At 38.6% G+C, this 15,459-nt stretch overlaps 1 protein-coding gene across 1 annotated transcript; it reads right to left on the bottom strand.

Moving 5' to 3' along the window:
- Window positions 1-7,954: 7,954 nt before the first annotated feature.
- On the bottom strand, window positions 7,955-14,923 carry LOC139730520 (betaine--homocysteine S-methyltransferase 1-like). Its single transcript, XM_071641370.1, has 7 exons — window positions 14,460-14,923; window positions 13,437-13,627; window positions 12,953-13,147; window positions 12,362-12,473; window positions 11,189-11,391; window positions 10,118-10,199; window positions 7,955-8,735 (listed from the first exon to the last, which is right to left on the bottom strand). Exons 1-7 carry the CDS (start codon window positions 14,473-14,475, stop codon window positions 8,464-8,466), a joined length of 1,071 nt encoding a protein of 356 aa, XP_071497471.1. The 5' UTR covers window positions 14,476-14,923; the 3' UTR covers window positions 7,955-8,463.
- Between the last annotated feature and the right edge of the window lie 536 nt (window positions 14,924-15,459).

Raw genomic sequence — 15,459 nt, 5'->3', positions numbered from 1 at the left:
ATTTTACTCTTTCTTATCAGACTAACTCATATTTGGACTGGATTTCCCCTTTAAGAAGCGATTGCCAATCAAGTCAGGTGGAGGTGAAACCATCGCTGGATGCATTTTTTTTTTAATGAAAAGTGGTAGTTCCTCGATTTGTTACTGACATAAGTTAAGGCTAGTAACCTAAAATATTCCCCCCGCTTTCTTAAAGAGGTTAGTCAAGTGCTCTTTTACTGCGCTAAAAAAAGTGAAAATATATGGATTTATTTTCAACATTTTCTTTATATGGGTGAAAACGTTGAACGATGTACAATTGGGCAAATCAGGGGTCAAAATCAAAAAACGTCACTCGCTGATATAAATATATCTCAGTCAAATGTCATTGATATCAACTTTCTTGGAAACCCGATTATACTGGGAAATCTCGAAGGGTGTTGTTTTTATTCAAGATTAGATAGAACTGTGACATATTGGCGAACGTCTCTGACTAAAATAAACATTGTTTTAGTGAAAATTCAAATGAAGGGTAGAAAAACATTCAAATGAATATGTTTTCATCTTGTTCATGCTTTTGAAGACTGTGTTAATTTGTTCCTAAAATATTGTTTACCTCCTGTGAAGTTTACAAAAGCTAATACACACGGAAGTTAAAGTAAAAGTGGAGTTTTTGTCATGTAAGCAGAGATTTTTATATTCTTATCTTCACTTTCATCTCATTTGAACAAAACATATAGCAGGGGTCTCATTTGTTTAAATGTTAATGTTCACTAGATACTAATAATGAATTTAGTGCATTTCGCTTGGTCAAATCCCCATAAAAGCCCTTTATAGATGCTAAAAGTAAGCCATGTTTTGATCAGAGACGTTCAGGTTTCACTCATAGACGTTCCTCAGACATAGACAATAAAAACGATGTCCTTTGATCCATAATTACGAGGTTTGTGAACAAACAACATTATTCTTTCATTAAACACATGTTTATCTTTTGTGAACAATTCAGAATGGTAATTTCAACTTGAATTATTTTTCATAATAACCGATTGTAACTACAAACCTCCAAATTGTAAGAGGAATTTCGATTTCTACACCAAAAATCAACAACAAACCTGTCCTTGTTATATTATTCATATCTTACAACACTTTTGAAAGACAGACAAATAAAAATTACATGAAATACTTGCAAATTTGACTACCTTACCTAAATTATTTGTTTATATCAGAGGACATCTGCTTTTCCATCAGGGACTTTTCGGCTGTAAGTTATCACTAGAATTAAACACCAAACTCCCTATTTTAAAAGATGCTCGTAACTCAACATTCCACATTCATTGAGAAATCATTTACCGAGGCATATGTCAAGAAATGTTTTTGTTTATGATAACCACTACTTTGTATTTCACCTTCCGGTGTATGCGAAGGTGTGCCCACATGCTATCAATATTGTATATGTTTTCTTTAAAATGTAGTCCAAATCTATAACAAAGGTAAACACGAATTTACTAATACTATTTCAATTTGACCACTATACCTCAAATATGATTGTATGTTTTTGTCAGGCCAGTTCGGATTTTTATTAGGGACCGTACCTGGGCCACTGTCATGATGTCGTCTCAGAAAGCTGTAATTAACCTATACTCATCCTAGAAGCATCAAATTCCGCTGTGCTCTTTTTTTTTGTATACTATGGCAGATATAAATTGTAAACGCCAAACTCAACAGAATATCAACGGTGTGGCACAGCAAACGTTTGACCAAAAATGAACTGAAAACCTCTTTCAAGAGGTTGACAATGATAACATTACAATACCACATTTTACCTGTCACATCGGTAGGGGATTATCGATCCTTCTTTCTACTCGAAGGCGATACATAAGTATATAGTGTTGTAGAGGAAACTAAGTAAAGGGACATTCTTAATAGACATTTTCTTGTTTCATCATAGATGTTAGTATTTTTCCTTTTCTCATGTATTTGGCTTACAAACCTCAAAAATAATACCACTAGAACATCTCACCTTACTTCTAAGAGAAAAGGAGTCATTACAGGGGAAATTCAGCCCAAATATGAGCTAGCCGCTGACAAGAAAGAATAAAATCTTAAGGGGTCAAGAAAAAAATAATGAAGTTATGACGTTTTGAAGTTTCGCTAACTTTTCAGGAAACAGTTTTTGAACGGTCATTATGAATATGCTAATGGCAAATTGAGCTTGTCATTCCCTCACAACTTGCCATAATGTTTGCACATAAACTTTTGAAATTTTCAGTTTTTCATTCAAACATAATTATGCCCGAGGCTTTAATCCGGGTATATCTAACTGATTACTATTCTGAAGGTAATCAACCAGGAATAGCATCATGTTTCAGATTTCAAAGACAGAAAAATTGAATTTTCTTTATTTTTTGTACACGATCAATGGAAAATTGTGAGGTTATGACATGGTTAGCTCACTCATTTGCAAATTCTTATCAACTGTACGAGAACTTGTTTGCAGAAATTAGCAAAACTTCAAAAAGGCAGTTAATTAAGGGTGCAATTCAGCACAATTAAGGGTGCAAGTATGCACCGCAGGTGTGCTGCTATTGTTACAAATTAGGTGCAAATTTGAACATTTATCTCTTAGCGTGTAAGCCTCAGATTTTACAGCCTCAAAAGCAAACGTAGTGATGTGCATTAAAAACAGAGTCCGCATTATAACATTAAATTGTATTTCCCCTCCACTTGGTATTCCATGTCCTCAATCAGTGCATGGTACCGACTGCGTCGCTTGCTACCTGAAACAGGGGTTGGGATAGTCATTATTTTATAAACAGATGGCACCTCCAAGATGTCCATCCGGTCTTGACAGTACCACGGCCGTTGTCCGGAACTTGTAGGCTCCATGAACGTGACTGAGCCTAAAGATCCTGAGCAGGACGAAATTCTAATATTCGGAGCATTCAAAATCCTTCCGGTCTTCCCATCTTGCTGTAAGAAAAAAAAAAGATAGAGTTAAAATGATATTAAAATGAATCTATCATGCACTGGAAGAACAATGTACGCACAAATGAACGTCTCTGATCAAAATTATAAAATCAACATTGTTTTTAGATTGCGTAAATTACCTAGAACGATGTATGTATACGAGGGCCATATACTGTGGAATAATGAAAGATCTACTCCTTATTGCAGTAGTTGAAAATGTGTAAAACGTTCAATGTAACGTCTCTGACGTAAACATCTTTGCTTATCAGTACTTAATGGGTTTGATTTTTACAAGATATTGGCATTATATTTGGATTGAGGAACCAATGTGCTACAAACGTAGGCACCAATTCGCCATGGTGGGTCATTGATATTGGTTTGAGAGCAGATCCTATTTGTTCAGAGAACGTTTCTGACCTAAACCTATTTTTCTAACATTTTTGCCTCTCTCACAAAAAATACGTAAACTTAAGTGACTACTACATAATAATCATAGACTATTGACCTATTACTAGTCATAAAACATATTTTCTGTCCTGGCAATGTGTTTACACTTGCTCAATTAACAGAAAATCTTAAATTTGAAACTCTTTTACATATTTTCAACATCTTTCAGGAAGCTTCATTTTTCTTAATATTACAACATGCCCGTGTTAACTTGGTTCTACTTGTTCCTTTTGTACTAGCTGAGCCCATCCAGACATAAATTTACTTTAATGTTCTCATAATTTGTATAGTGGATGTCTTTATTTCATGAAACAGTAATTTTCAGAGACGTTTTTCATTTTGCTCAGAGACGTGCGGTCTTTGATTTTCGTGCAGATTCTTACATATTTACTGTCTATCCTTTTTTAATTTACCTCTAATCCAAAGATTAAAATACATGATTTCACAAATGATACTGATTGGCAAATCTACGGAATAATAATTGTAATAAATCGGCACAAACACCAGGAAAGTTTTTGTTATTACTCACATTTTCAAGATTTGTGGGCATATCTGTCGTTGAACTGTGCTGACTCGATTCCAGGATGGCTCGTCAGTGCGTAAAATAAGCACGCAAAGAAAGTATCATGCAGTGCGAAAGTGTCAGATGAGGGAATATCCCTTCAGAGAATTTCAATCAGGGACATTCGTTTTGATCAGAGACATTCGCCAATTCGGGTTTTCAACCAGAACTCATTTTTGTGGACAGTATGCTACTAAAGTTGCCAATCATCATAGTCGCCTGGCTCACACTGACATACTGATAACCACTTTTTATCTCAAGCATAATCCACTTTCATTAATGACACCATTAAACAACTGAACATCTCTGATGGTTATTCAGTATAATTTTCTTTAATGAGCCACCACACGATTATTTTACACAGCTCACTCACAAATTTTGATGGAATGGTAGTATGGATAAGACGCTAAATAAATATGGCCTTACTTGTTTTCATAGTCATTCTGAATTTTTGGCGTCAAGGAAAAGATAATTCATTCAGAGACGTTCTTTTTCAGACATAAGTGAATACAACGTTTCCTGAGAAGATAAATAATACACACGTTCATGGCAGAAGTACTTGATTAAATAGTTGAAGTGTGTGGGCTTACTCACAAGGAAAAACAAAGCTGTAGAATTGCATTAGAACAAAAATTAAGACGTGTGAATCTGGGATTTTTTTCCCAAAATATGCATTTTTGTCAATTTTTTTCAGCTTCAAGGCATTATTTTTTAAAGAAAATGCAGTAAGAACACTACAAAGTATATATTTTCTGAAAGGTACAACCATCCCCTACCAAATGATACCTAAAACCATGAAAAGCACCCCAAGGTGACAATTTTACAAGGGTTTGAATATCGAAAAGCCCGAAAATAGCCAATTGTACATCGTTCGACATTTTCACCCATATCATTCTCCTTATGTGACATACAAAAGCTGTATTAGTCTTCTCATCTAGTGATAGCTGCACCAAAGCTTTAAAACTTCATGATAACTTTTGAACGGATAGTCCGATTTTCCTCAAACTTTCACTGATGTGTTCGACTCATTTAATTGCTGCTGTATTCACCCAATCAGGACGTACGTAATATTTGGGTTTCATTCCTCTTTAACAGAATACATGCCAATGGACAAAACACATGCAAACAAACAAACAAACAAACTAATACTAGGAATCGTCCGTAGAAGAGGAGAGGAGAGGGACGCTTTCAAGTCCTCTGATCTTCAGCTGATTTCGGTGGTAACAGCCCGCCACGTTCCATGTCATTTCCCGCTGGAATAACACGATCTAATTTCCCAGGTCCTGAAGGCGACAGAAAATTGTTTACTTCCAAAGTCCGTAGTCACATGACTCTTCCCTCTTCCGTTCGCTCAATAACATTGGTAGACTTACTTGAACCCTCTGAACTACTAAATATAGTTTTGTCAACTCAGCAGTTTTGTGAGCTGTGGATGCCATATAAGTTTCCTCGTGGAATTGATGGGCGAAGTTTGTTTGTTTATCTGCTATGTTTTCGATTTTCCCTTTTTGTACAAGATGGCTGGAAAGTGCTATAGCCTATATTCAGCAGGACTATAGTGACTTCCATGAGGCATATGTATAGCTGCTGTATCATATTTGGGGCGAACCACTTCTTATGGATAATTAATCCTGCTCTTCGCAATGAATGAGTGCAGCTCCTTCTTTTACATGCGACCCTTATTCAATGTCCTTTCCGAGGGACAGCTAATGTTGTGCCTTTTGCTAAAGGGGGCGGGGTGATAAAGCACAACATTGCTCAGCAACACTCACTGTATGCTGTATGGGATTCGAACCCGCGTCCGCGAACCCGAGTCATTCGATTGCAAGGCATGATTCGCCTATAACTGACTGAGCCGCCCTATGCTAAAAGACTGCGCCGCTGTTGTCTCAGACCTGAGAAGTGCATGAACAGGGAAGGTATCAACAAACTTTCCTATGTCCCTGAACTTTGCATGGTATATCAACGAACGAGTAGATACAAACCTTGTTTGGAGGGGAAGGTATTTTGTTTGAACGATATAGTGCGTCCTGTAAACCAGGCAGAGAGGACAGTGCCAAGTTTCCAGGGCCGATAGTTTTCGAGGACGGATGTTATAGTCCCTACAATGAACAGATGAATAAACTAAACAGACACACACCCGTTACGGTGTCATCTGTTGTACTGACAAACTGATAAGCAGAGTCTAGCAAGCAATAAGAGAAGCGTTGAATACTTAAGCATTGATTACTTATAAAATGCCGAAGAGTGAAACCATGGTCCAACAAGAACTGTGACTGCTTAATCTTCTCGTTCTTTGATATGAAAATACTAATTTATTGATATATATATATATATATATATATATATTTTTATTCAGTCTTCTTCCAATAGGGTAGCCCCATCAGTAGGCAGGTGCTGTTCTTACAGGGGGACCCTGCACAGACAAACATTACAGTTGACAAAACAAAAACATATACATCAAATACAACACACTATGTGGACAAGTATCACAGTTCTTCCACCGAGTCCTTTATATATACATACAGTCACACAATAACTATACACTGAAAATTACACGCTTACTAATCAAACAAGCAATAATACCATGGTGGGCCTACGTATCTATTATAACCACACAATTAACCATAAATTTCATCAAAAATTAATACTGTCACTGAAAGTGATAAATACCCCCACCCAAAACGGAAAAAATGAACTCAACCGGCAACCATCTTATTATATTCTTACTAATAACAAAATCATTACTATAACAATATATTGATTCATTTATTTTTTTTACATTATCCTGAAGGGTTGGTCTATTCAGTTGTGCAAAACTGCTGTCTAAAGGCACCCTGCAGGTTTACATGGATCTATACATCAAGGAAAAACAAGGAACACGTAGGCCTATACAATAAATTTCTAGATTTGTATCATGTGATCATACAACTGGAGAGTGGATCAAACAACATACAAACAATATCGTGCAAATACACAATCAGAATATCAATGCCATTATGGAAGCGGAAAGAAACCCAGATATTAGCATGCATTCAAAAAAGGAACAAAGGGATAAAGGGGAAATCCAGTCCAAATATAAGTTAGTCTGATAAGAAAGAGTAAAATATTACGAGTTCAACGGTAACATTTTGATCGGGTAGAAAAATAAGGAAGTTTTGACATTATGAAGTTTTGCTAATTTTTCAAGATACAGTTTTTGAACGGTCAATATTGATATAATGGCAAAGTGAACATGTCATTCTCGCCTCACAACTTGACATATAGTTTGTACATAAATTATTTTTGACATTTCCAGTTTTTCATTCAAACGCAATTATGTCCAAGCGAAGGCTCAAATCCTGGTATATCCGACTGATCACTATTCTGCATTTATTCAACCAGGAATGACATCATGTTTCAGACTTAAAGGGGACGGCTAGTAACTGATCAGTGGGAATCAGTGGGAATGCTGGGGATGATTGTTCCAATTCTTGTGGGATTCATTTAAGATGACATTAACTATCTACTGTTGTGTGAAAATTATTTGCTTCAGAATGATCTCGTATTCAAGTAATGTGCAATTTAATGTTTCCAGATTAGCATGCCTGTACAGTGGCGTGGCGATCGTTAACGATCGCCCCGTCACTGTACAGGCATGCTAACTTGGAAACATTGAACTGCACATTACTTGAATATAAGACCATTCTGAAGCAAATAAAAAATAACAATTTTATTGTACTCTTAAATGAATCCCACAAGAATTGGGACAATCATCGCCAGCATTCCCACTGATTCCCATTGATCTGTTACTAGCCATCTCCTTTATAATGACAGAAATGCAAACATAAAAACTGACCAGAAATGAATATCATAAGTGCAAAATTGAGCTAAGTAAATGGGATTCCATTGGGATGGAATCCCGTTTTCTTTGCTCAATTTTGCACCAATGAACTTTATTTTTCATCTAATTTCAGACAAATTTTTACAGCTGAACTCGTAAGATTTCACGTCCCGTATTTATCAGACTAGATTATATTTGGACTGCATTTCCCCTTTTAGAAATGAAGATAAGAATAAACCCATCTGCACTCATTGAATCCACACTTTGACACTTCCTGATAATATACAATGATCACGTAATGATGGTGATAATGGAAAATAATGGATGATAATTATGATATGGTGGTGGTATTATGCTTATAACAATTTTAACTTTGTTTTGTGTTACCATGATTGTCAAACATGATATTTTCTATTGCATTTGATACTCTACTTTTCATATTTTTCAGTATGATAGCTCTTGCTCCCTCGTAAACTTTCCAGCTTTGATTTGAGTAAATCTGACCGTTTCAATGGAAAGTGTGAATGACTCCTCTATTTTTTTTTTCTTTTGTAGAATAGGACCTTAGAAATGTTTTGAAGAAAACGGATGTATGAGAGACGGTCAATACAACAAGGAACACAGTTTATCGGTTTACAACATCAAAATAAGCATGGTTAAGCTTATAAGAGCTTTTATAAGACTACTAGTCTAGTTGTTCCAGCCTATTCAGATAATATGTATTGAGCTTGGTGCTGTCCGTGCCGTATATCCCGTGCTTGGACATGTCGGGCGAAAATTTGGACGCCTCCGTCACCCGGCCGAAAGCTTCGGCCAGGGTTCGGGTGTAGTGAGGAGCGTTGCCGCAGCACAGTCCCACGTATTGGATCTTGAGCTGGGCGCACTGCTGGGCGTACTTCTTGATATCGCCTCTGGAGCACAACAGACAGTTGAGATCAGCTGGGAAAGCCTTTTTCCCTTTTGTGAAGACAGAAGGGGGGAATAGAAAATGCAATTATTTTCATGCAGAAATGTTCATGTAGTAAACACTCAAGCGCTGTAACTGCCACCTAAATTTGTGGTCACGTTTTCCAGCTGACACTAAACCTAAAATGACGCTGATGAAAATGAAAATAAATTTTCACCTTTTGTGCTGGAGGCCTTTTAAAAATATAACAACAGGATGTAATGTTTGTCATGCTATTAGTTCTGCTCGGACCATGAAAGAGTGTTAGTGGAAAATGAAAGCAGTTCCCCCCCCCCCCATTCTTGGAAGTTTATAAGCTCTTGACTGATGCTTTGTATGTCCTGTTAGTGAAAAAAAAAAATATCTTTAGCATAACGCGATTCCAGAACAATAATCTATTATGTACAGGCCCTAATAACTTTCACCTTTGCAGTTTTCTAATAAGGCCTAATTTATAAGGCAAAACAAAACTGAATGTGATAAATTTACCCGTATGCACTTAATCAGAATTATGTGGATACGGAGATTACATCCTATAAGATTTCATGTTATCTTTTAAAGGGCTTTCAATTTTACACACTTACACTTTATTACATTTTAAGTAGGCATAATGAATTTGACATTTAGAGAATATTTATTCCCACAGTTACAGTCGTTGTTAATCCTAAGAAGTGATCATTAATTGCAACTATCTGATGGGGACATGAATGGATCTACACGGTGATATATCTGTTTTGATGAATATTGCTTATTTTTTGTTATAGGTAATAATCGAACCCTGGTTTGATATGTTGGCAAAAAACGTGAAAGTGACAGACAATTTGAGCAAACAGATGAAATTATGTTAGTTATTCCGAGGGTTCTGCATTCCGAAACGCACGACATCCGTGTATAGGGCCCATACACTTTTGTTAGTCTGAAAGTGAAACAGGGTTCGTTAAATTGAACATTTGTGGCATTACTCCGAGGGTTCGTTATTCTGAAGGTTCGTTAGTCCGAAAAAACAAAAATTTCGTACACCTGTATAATATATAGATGTTCGATAGTCCGGAAATGAGGGTTGCGTTAGCCCGAAAATTCTTTTTAAAAAAGAAAATGAGATGAGGTTCGTCAATCCGGGGAAAAAAGTGAAATGAAGTTCGATAGTCCGAAAAAGAAATAAGGTTCGTCATTCCGAAGGTTCGTCAATTTGGGGGAAAAGGGGAAAATGAGGTTCGTTATTCCGAAGGTTCGATAGTAAAAAAAGGGACGTACTAACGAATATTCGGAATAACGAGCTTATTCGTTCATTTGGTTGGAGTCAACGTAGACTTCGAGTACTATATAATTTTAGTCCGAAATTCTCCTTTTTTGCAGGCTTTGGGTGTTTCGAAATTAAGCAGATGATACATACCAGTAAGTGGGTCGGTGATTGTGATAAACGTCGGGTGTTCTTCAGTGGTTCTGTACGGAACGGGCATCGAAGCAAGTGGCGCCTGTATGAAAAAGATCAAAGGTCACTGCACATGGCCAGTTTTTTTTTTCTCTCGCTTTTTTGTAGAAAATATATATCGACATGATTATCCAAAAAGGTATTGTGCATGTCTTTGAAGGCTCCGTGCTCTCTCGAGTCATTTTTGACTGTTTGCAAGGACTTAAAGGCAGCCGATCGCCATCCCTAATGGTACGTAAACTCCGAACGACCGAAGTTTGTGCATGCAATTGCGCAATGCCAGATCGGTGCTATATCCATAAACGTGTGGGACAATGCTACCACTGAGACAAGTGTGTGTGTGTGCGTGTGTGTGTACGCATCATACACAAACATTGTCACCGCGAGCTGCGGTGATTGGAGGAGAGAGGCCAGAAGACGCTGCGGCGTGTATGTGTGCGTGTGTGTGTACGCATCATACACAAATATTGTCACCGCGAGCTGCGGTGATTGGAGGAGAGAGGCCAGAAAACGCGTGGCTCTTTTGGCCTCTCTTCATGCGCATGCGCACTGAGAGTGTGCGTCCATTCGATATTCGGAAGCTCTCGTGGCTCGCAGTGTGGCCACAGAACTCTTAAGCAGTTCTGTGAGTGTGGCTCGCTGGGACGGCCATTTTGGGTTAGGAGATAAGCACAGGGAGCTCTCTTGTAGCCTACCGTATTTTCGCTGACCCATTGAGCCAGCGCTATTCTCATTCGGGGCTTTAAAGTTAAAATGTGGCATATGATAGGCCTAAATTAATAGTTAATTGACTAAATAGCCTATATGTCATTGCAAGTAACCGTGAAGCCTACGACAGTCATTACTCGATATGTTGTCCGGGCAATCCCCATTGACTCACGTGAACCTTGGATCATTTTGTAGAACATGAGACGTTTCGAGGAAGGGACCTTTATCGGGATATAAAGAAGTATTCGTGGCAAGATGACGTATTAATGACAGCGGATTCACAGTTTTGACGGAAGCGGAAGTTGGGACTGCAAGAACTCTTACCCCAATATCACCCTTGGCGGCGTTCTCCAGTAGCGGCATCATGGTGGACGGTCCTCGCTGGCAGTTGAAACCCACGATGTCGGCTCCGGCGGCGACGAGGCGACGAAGGGCCTCGTTGAACTCGACGCCGTCCGTCGTGCACGACTTGCCATCCGCCGTCTTTTCGTTGTAATGGTTAGCCATCGTGATGACAGCCGGTACACCTGCACAAAATTCGATTCAAACCACATCGTGTCCTTCAAGCAAAGCAGTGATAACAGGTGATAAATGATGACGTTCCCGAGTTGCTGACGGTGATGGAAAAATTATATTTGTAAGGTCAAGATTTTCGTAGGTACTATGTTACCATTGATATGGACACAATACACACGAACACACAAGAATTCCTACATTTGGAACCCATCTTATGATTGGCAATAATTCCAGTTGCCATAGCAACTCTAACTCATCAGGTACCAAAGACTGAAAATCTGCGGTATATTGCATCTTTTTATCATAGTTTGTACTCTTCATTTTTAGCATTTCCCAAGAAATTAAATTAATGCTCTTCGTTTTAGACTTACTTTCACTTGGTCATATACCAGTACAGTTCACCCCCGTTGTAACGAACACGATAATTACGAAATGCTCGTAACAACGGAGTAAAAATTCTGATCCAAAATTACGTCTATATAACTTTCTATACTTCACTGCTCGGTAATAACGAAATTTTGATAAAACAAAAGAAACCGACGACTTCATAATAACGGGAATTCACTGTATTAAATTCGGCTGCAGATTTATCAATAGCCAAAACTCGATAAAACGATCCATATATTGACAACACAAGATTTATAACAATACGAAAATACTTTTCTGATTTGGAGCAGATTTATTGTGAATAATATAACCATTAACATCTAAAGTTTTCTGATATGGAATACATCATAAAATTCGGTGTTGCCAATTTGATAAGGGCCCTTCAGCAACAAAACAAGCCCAGTATGTGATGTGTGTGTAAGCCTGCCGCACGCTAAACGACTCACGACTATACGACTGACAGACTTTGGATCCGAAATGAATCACAATAGCCAGAGAATACACACGCTTGTTTATTTCAAATCCAAAGTCCGTAAGTCGTATGGTCGTGAGTCGTATAGTGTGTGGCTGGCTAAGTTGTACGTTTCTACAAACCATTTCCATATTTCTTGATCGCTTTGGTGGCGAGAAGAGCTTCGCCAAGATGATCAAAGGTTTCTCCGACGATGAAATCTGCTCCTTCCTCTACTGCCCACTCAATTTGCTCCTGGAAAAATAAAAGATGAGTATGATGATGATGATGCGGTTGTTTTCATTGTCATACTTGTTATTATATTAGCATCATCATCATTTGTTTATTGTTCGTAGTCATTATCCTTATAACTGTTATCACAAAGATTATCAATTTGATCATCATCATTATAAAACTTATTCATCATATAAATTTTACCGTAGTTACATGTATTTTCATCATCGTCCTAAATCGTGTAAACACAAAATCCGTGAAAAAGGTAGAGGGTGATGAACTTCAATGGTTCGTGTTATAGGGTGTTACAGTAATGCTTTCTGTTTTACGTATTTCGGGCCCCATGAAATTGAAAATTCCAAATTCGTATGGCCATTCGCTCTTGTCTATTTCGAAACATTGTGACGTCACCCTTATCTGAATGGTTTGCGATATCTGCGTATTACACCTTTGGGTAGAAGGGAACATAGAAAGTACGCGTGGCGGTATACGAGGCTTACTTTGAACATCGCGTTACACTCCGCTATCGCCTGCTCGTCGTCGGGCTTGTAGACCCACGTGTTGCTGATGTCGCCGGCCATGAGCGTACCCGTCTCGTCGGCGACTTCGCGGGCCATCTTCAGAGCCAAGCGATTTTGCTTTTCAATGTCGTCTTCCCGGCCGACAAGCCTCAACTTGGAGCGATGTCCGTAATACTAGAAGGTTGGGGGGGGGGGGGGGGGGGGGAGAGAGCCAAAAGAAAAAAAAAGCGAGTAACAAGTAGGAAAAAAACATACAAAGTACATAACGCATTTTCTCTCTAGAACAAAACTGAGCTCGAAAACTTGGCATTGTATACATAGTCTTCAGTAATCACGTAAGTTTGTATTGACTCCCTGGTACAAACAAAGCGAGATATAAATGAAAGAATATACTAGTATGATGAAGACTTGGAATATTGAACTTTCAAGGTAATTAAATCAATGGATTGATTTTGATATTCACCGTGAATGCCTGAACGACGTCGCTCCCGGCCCTGACGAAGTCCCTGTACATTTGCTTGACGAGATCGGGGTGGTCGATCACGACTTCGGGGGTGAAAGGACCGGCCTTGAGGTAGCCAAGGCGCTCGAAGGCGAAGACATATCCCTCCGCAACAATGACGGTCTCCCCGTCACGAATACGCTCCATTAATCCTATGGAGGGGGGGGGGGGGGGGGCAAACAAAACAAAACAAAACAAAACAAAACAAAACAAAACAAAACAAAACAAAACAAAACAAAACAAAACAAGATAGAATAAAACAGAAACAGCCAGCATGAAACGGTTTTCTTTCTAACAAAAAAAAACACACACACACACACAAAACCAAACAAACCATTCATTATAGTGGACACTCACATATCTCGTGCCCCCCTCCATGCCCCCTCCCCCATAAAGAAAAGTCTCATAACCAATGAACTTCCAAGAATAACCTTTTTGTCTTGTGAAGTGTCGTATCTTTTTGTTTTAAGTGTCATGAAATATTGCTCGTGTTGAACAAAAACTTCTCCCATTGAGCCATTTTCCGTCATATTATGCTGTTATTTCAGTTAAATAATTATCATAAGTCTTCAAGTCTCTCATAAAATTGACGACCTATCCATAGATTGTCATTCTTCACATTCTGAAGTATTTAAGTTATAACATCTCAAGTGTCGAAAAGGCGTAGATTTTGCTAAATTTTGTGCAGATTCATTAATGCATTTAACCAGATTTTATGTCTAATCCTAATAAAAGTACAGACTTGAAGTAATTTCAGATTGCTTGCCTCATCTGAACTAGGGTTGATGATATCTGGAACAAATTTATGCCAGCGAGTCATGACTTTAGTCCAGGAACTTATATATAACCGTTCAGATTTGTGGCTTCGTCTCGAAGAGCAGGCATGAATATTATGTGTTACGAGACAAGTAGGCGTTCGCCACAATAATCACGTCTGTGCAGAGCAAACACAAATATTCCTTTTTGGGAGCTCGATGCACTTACCTTTGACTTTCGGCATAATGCTTGTAGATCGACAATTATGTCCTATGGTCTTATAAATAAAAGCGAACTCTTTCTCTGATGCAGCTGGACGATTATGAATTTGCCAAGAAAAATGGGACAGAACATTAGAAATCAGACAATCCGTTTGCTCATCAAACCAGCTGCAGTCTCAAGTTGGAATTTAGGACAGCAAAATGCCGAAATTGTCCGTGTCTCTCTGATCTTAAGGAGTTTTCGCTACACGACGCAGCCGGTAGTTGAGGGTGCCGCGTGCAAAATTTGCTTCTGCGCATGATCAAATCCGAGAAACGTCCCGTCCTGGGGAAAACGAATACGGTACTCAGCCAAAATAGCTTTCGGTCCCAATGCTGGGCAGGATCTTTAGGAGTGAGCCAGCCAGCCAGCCAGCCAATCAGCGATCTTGTCCCCACGCCTCCGTCCTAAAGGGGCGATCACACATTAGTTTGCAGGCACAAACCCCTGTTGGTCGTATAGGAGTCTGCATGCGCCAAGACTAACACACGCACCACTACACTGCAGCCTCTCCCAACAGCTTCAACACAGGGCCTATGGGACAGTGCCAAAGTGGTGCATGTAGTAGTCTTGGCGTAGACTCCTTTACAACCACCAAGGGTTTGTGCCTGCAAACTAATCACACATCGCCGGTTTAGATGGCGGTTCATGGCGGTTCTCAAACCGCCGTGAACCGTGTCCCAATGATGGCGGAAAGCACTTACAGGTCCAGTTTACCTTTGGGAGCAAAATGTTCAAGATATCACATCAATGCATATGTGTAGGTCTGTCGTATCACAAAACATCCTACCATATAAATTTTTTGAAATAAAGCCTAAAATATAAGGAGATAACAGTATTTTTCTCAACAAAGCATAACTGTAGTCGACGGTTTAGTCTGGAAGCATTCTTATAATATCTATTGTTCACATTTTGTGTATTCAACAATACTTGACATCGATTTTACCGATTCAAATTTATAATATAG

The sequence above is a fragment of the Diadema antillarum genome, unplaced genomic scaffold, assembly GCF_040938485.1.
Source record: "Diadema antillarum isolate AM-2024a unplaced genomic scaffold, OU_Dant_1.0 scf00000022, whole genome shotgun sequence".
Lineage (NCBI taxonomy): Eukaryota > Metazoa > Echinodermata > Echinoidea > Diadematoida > Diadematidae > Diadema > Diadema antillarum.
This window is presented reverse-complemented; position numbering and strand designations above follow the sequence as displayed.

What these genes read in the sequence shown, in the direction of transcription:
- LOC139730520 (XM_071641370.1), bottom strand. An exon ending in ACGTCGTTCAGGCATTCACG is followed by an intron (nt 13,148 to 13,436) that starts GTGAATATCAAA and finishes CCAACCTTCTAG; the next exon opens with TATTACGGACATCGCTCCAA. An exon ending in AGTGTAACGCGATGTTCAAA is followed by an intron (nt 12,474 to 12,952) that starts GTAAGCCTCGTA and finishes TTATTTTTCCAG; the next exon opens with GAGCAAATTGAGTGGGCAGT.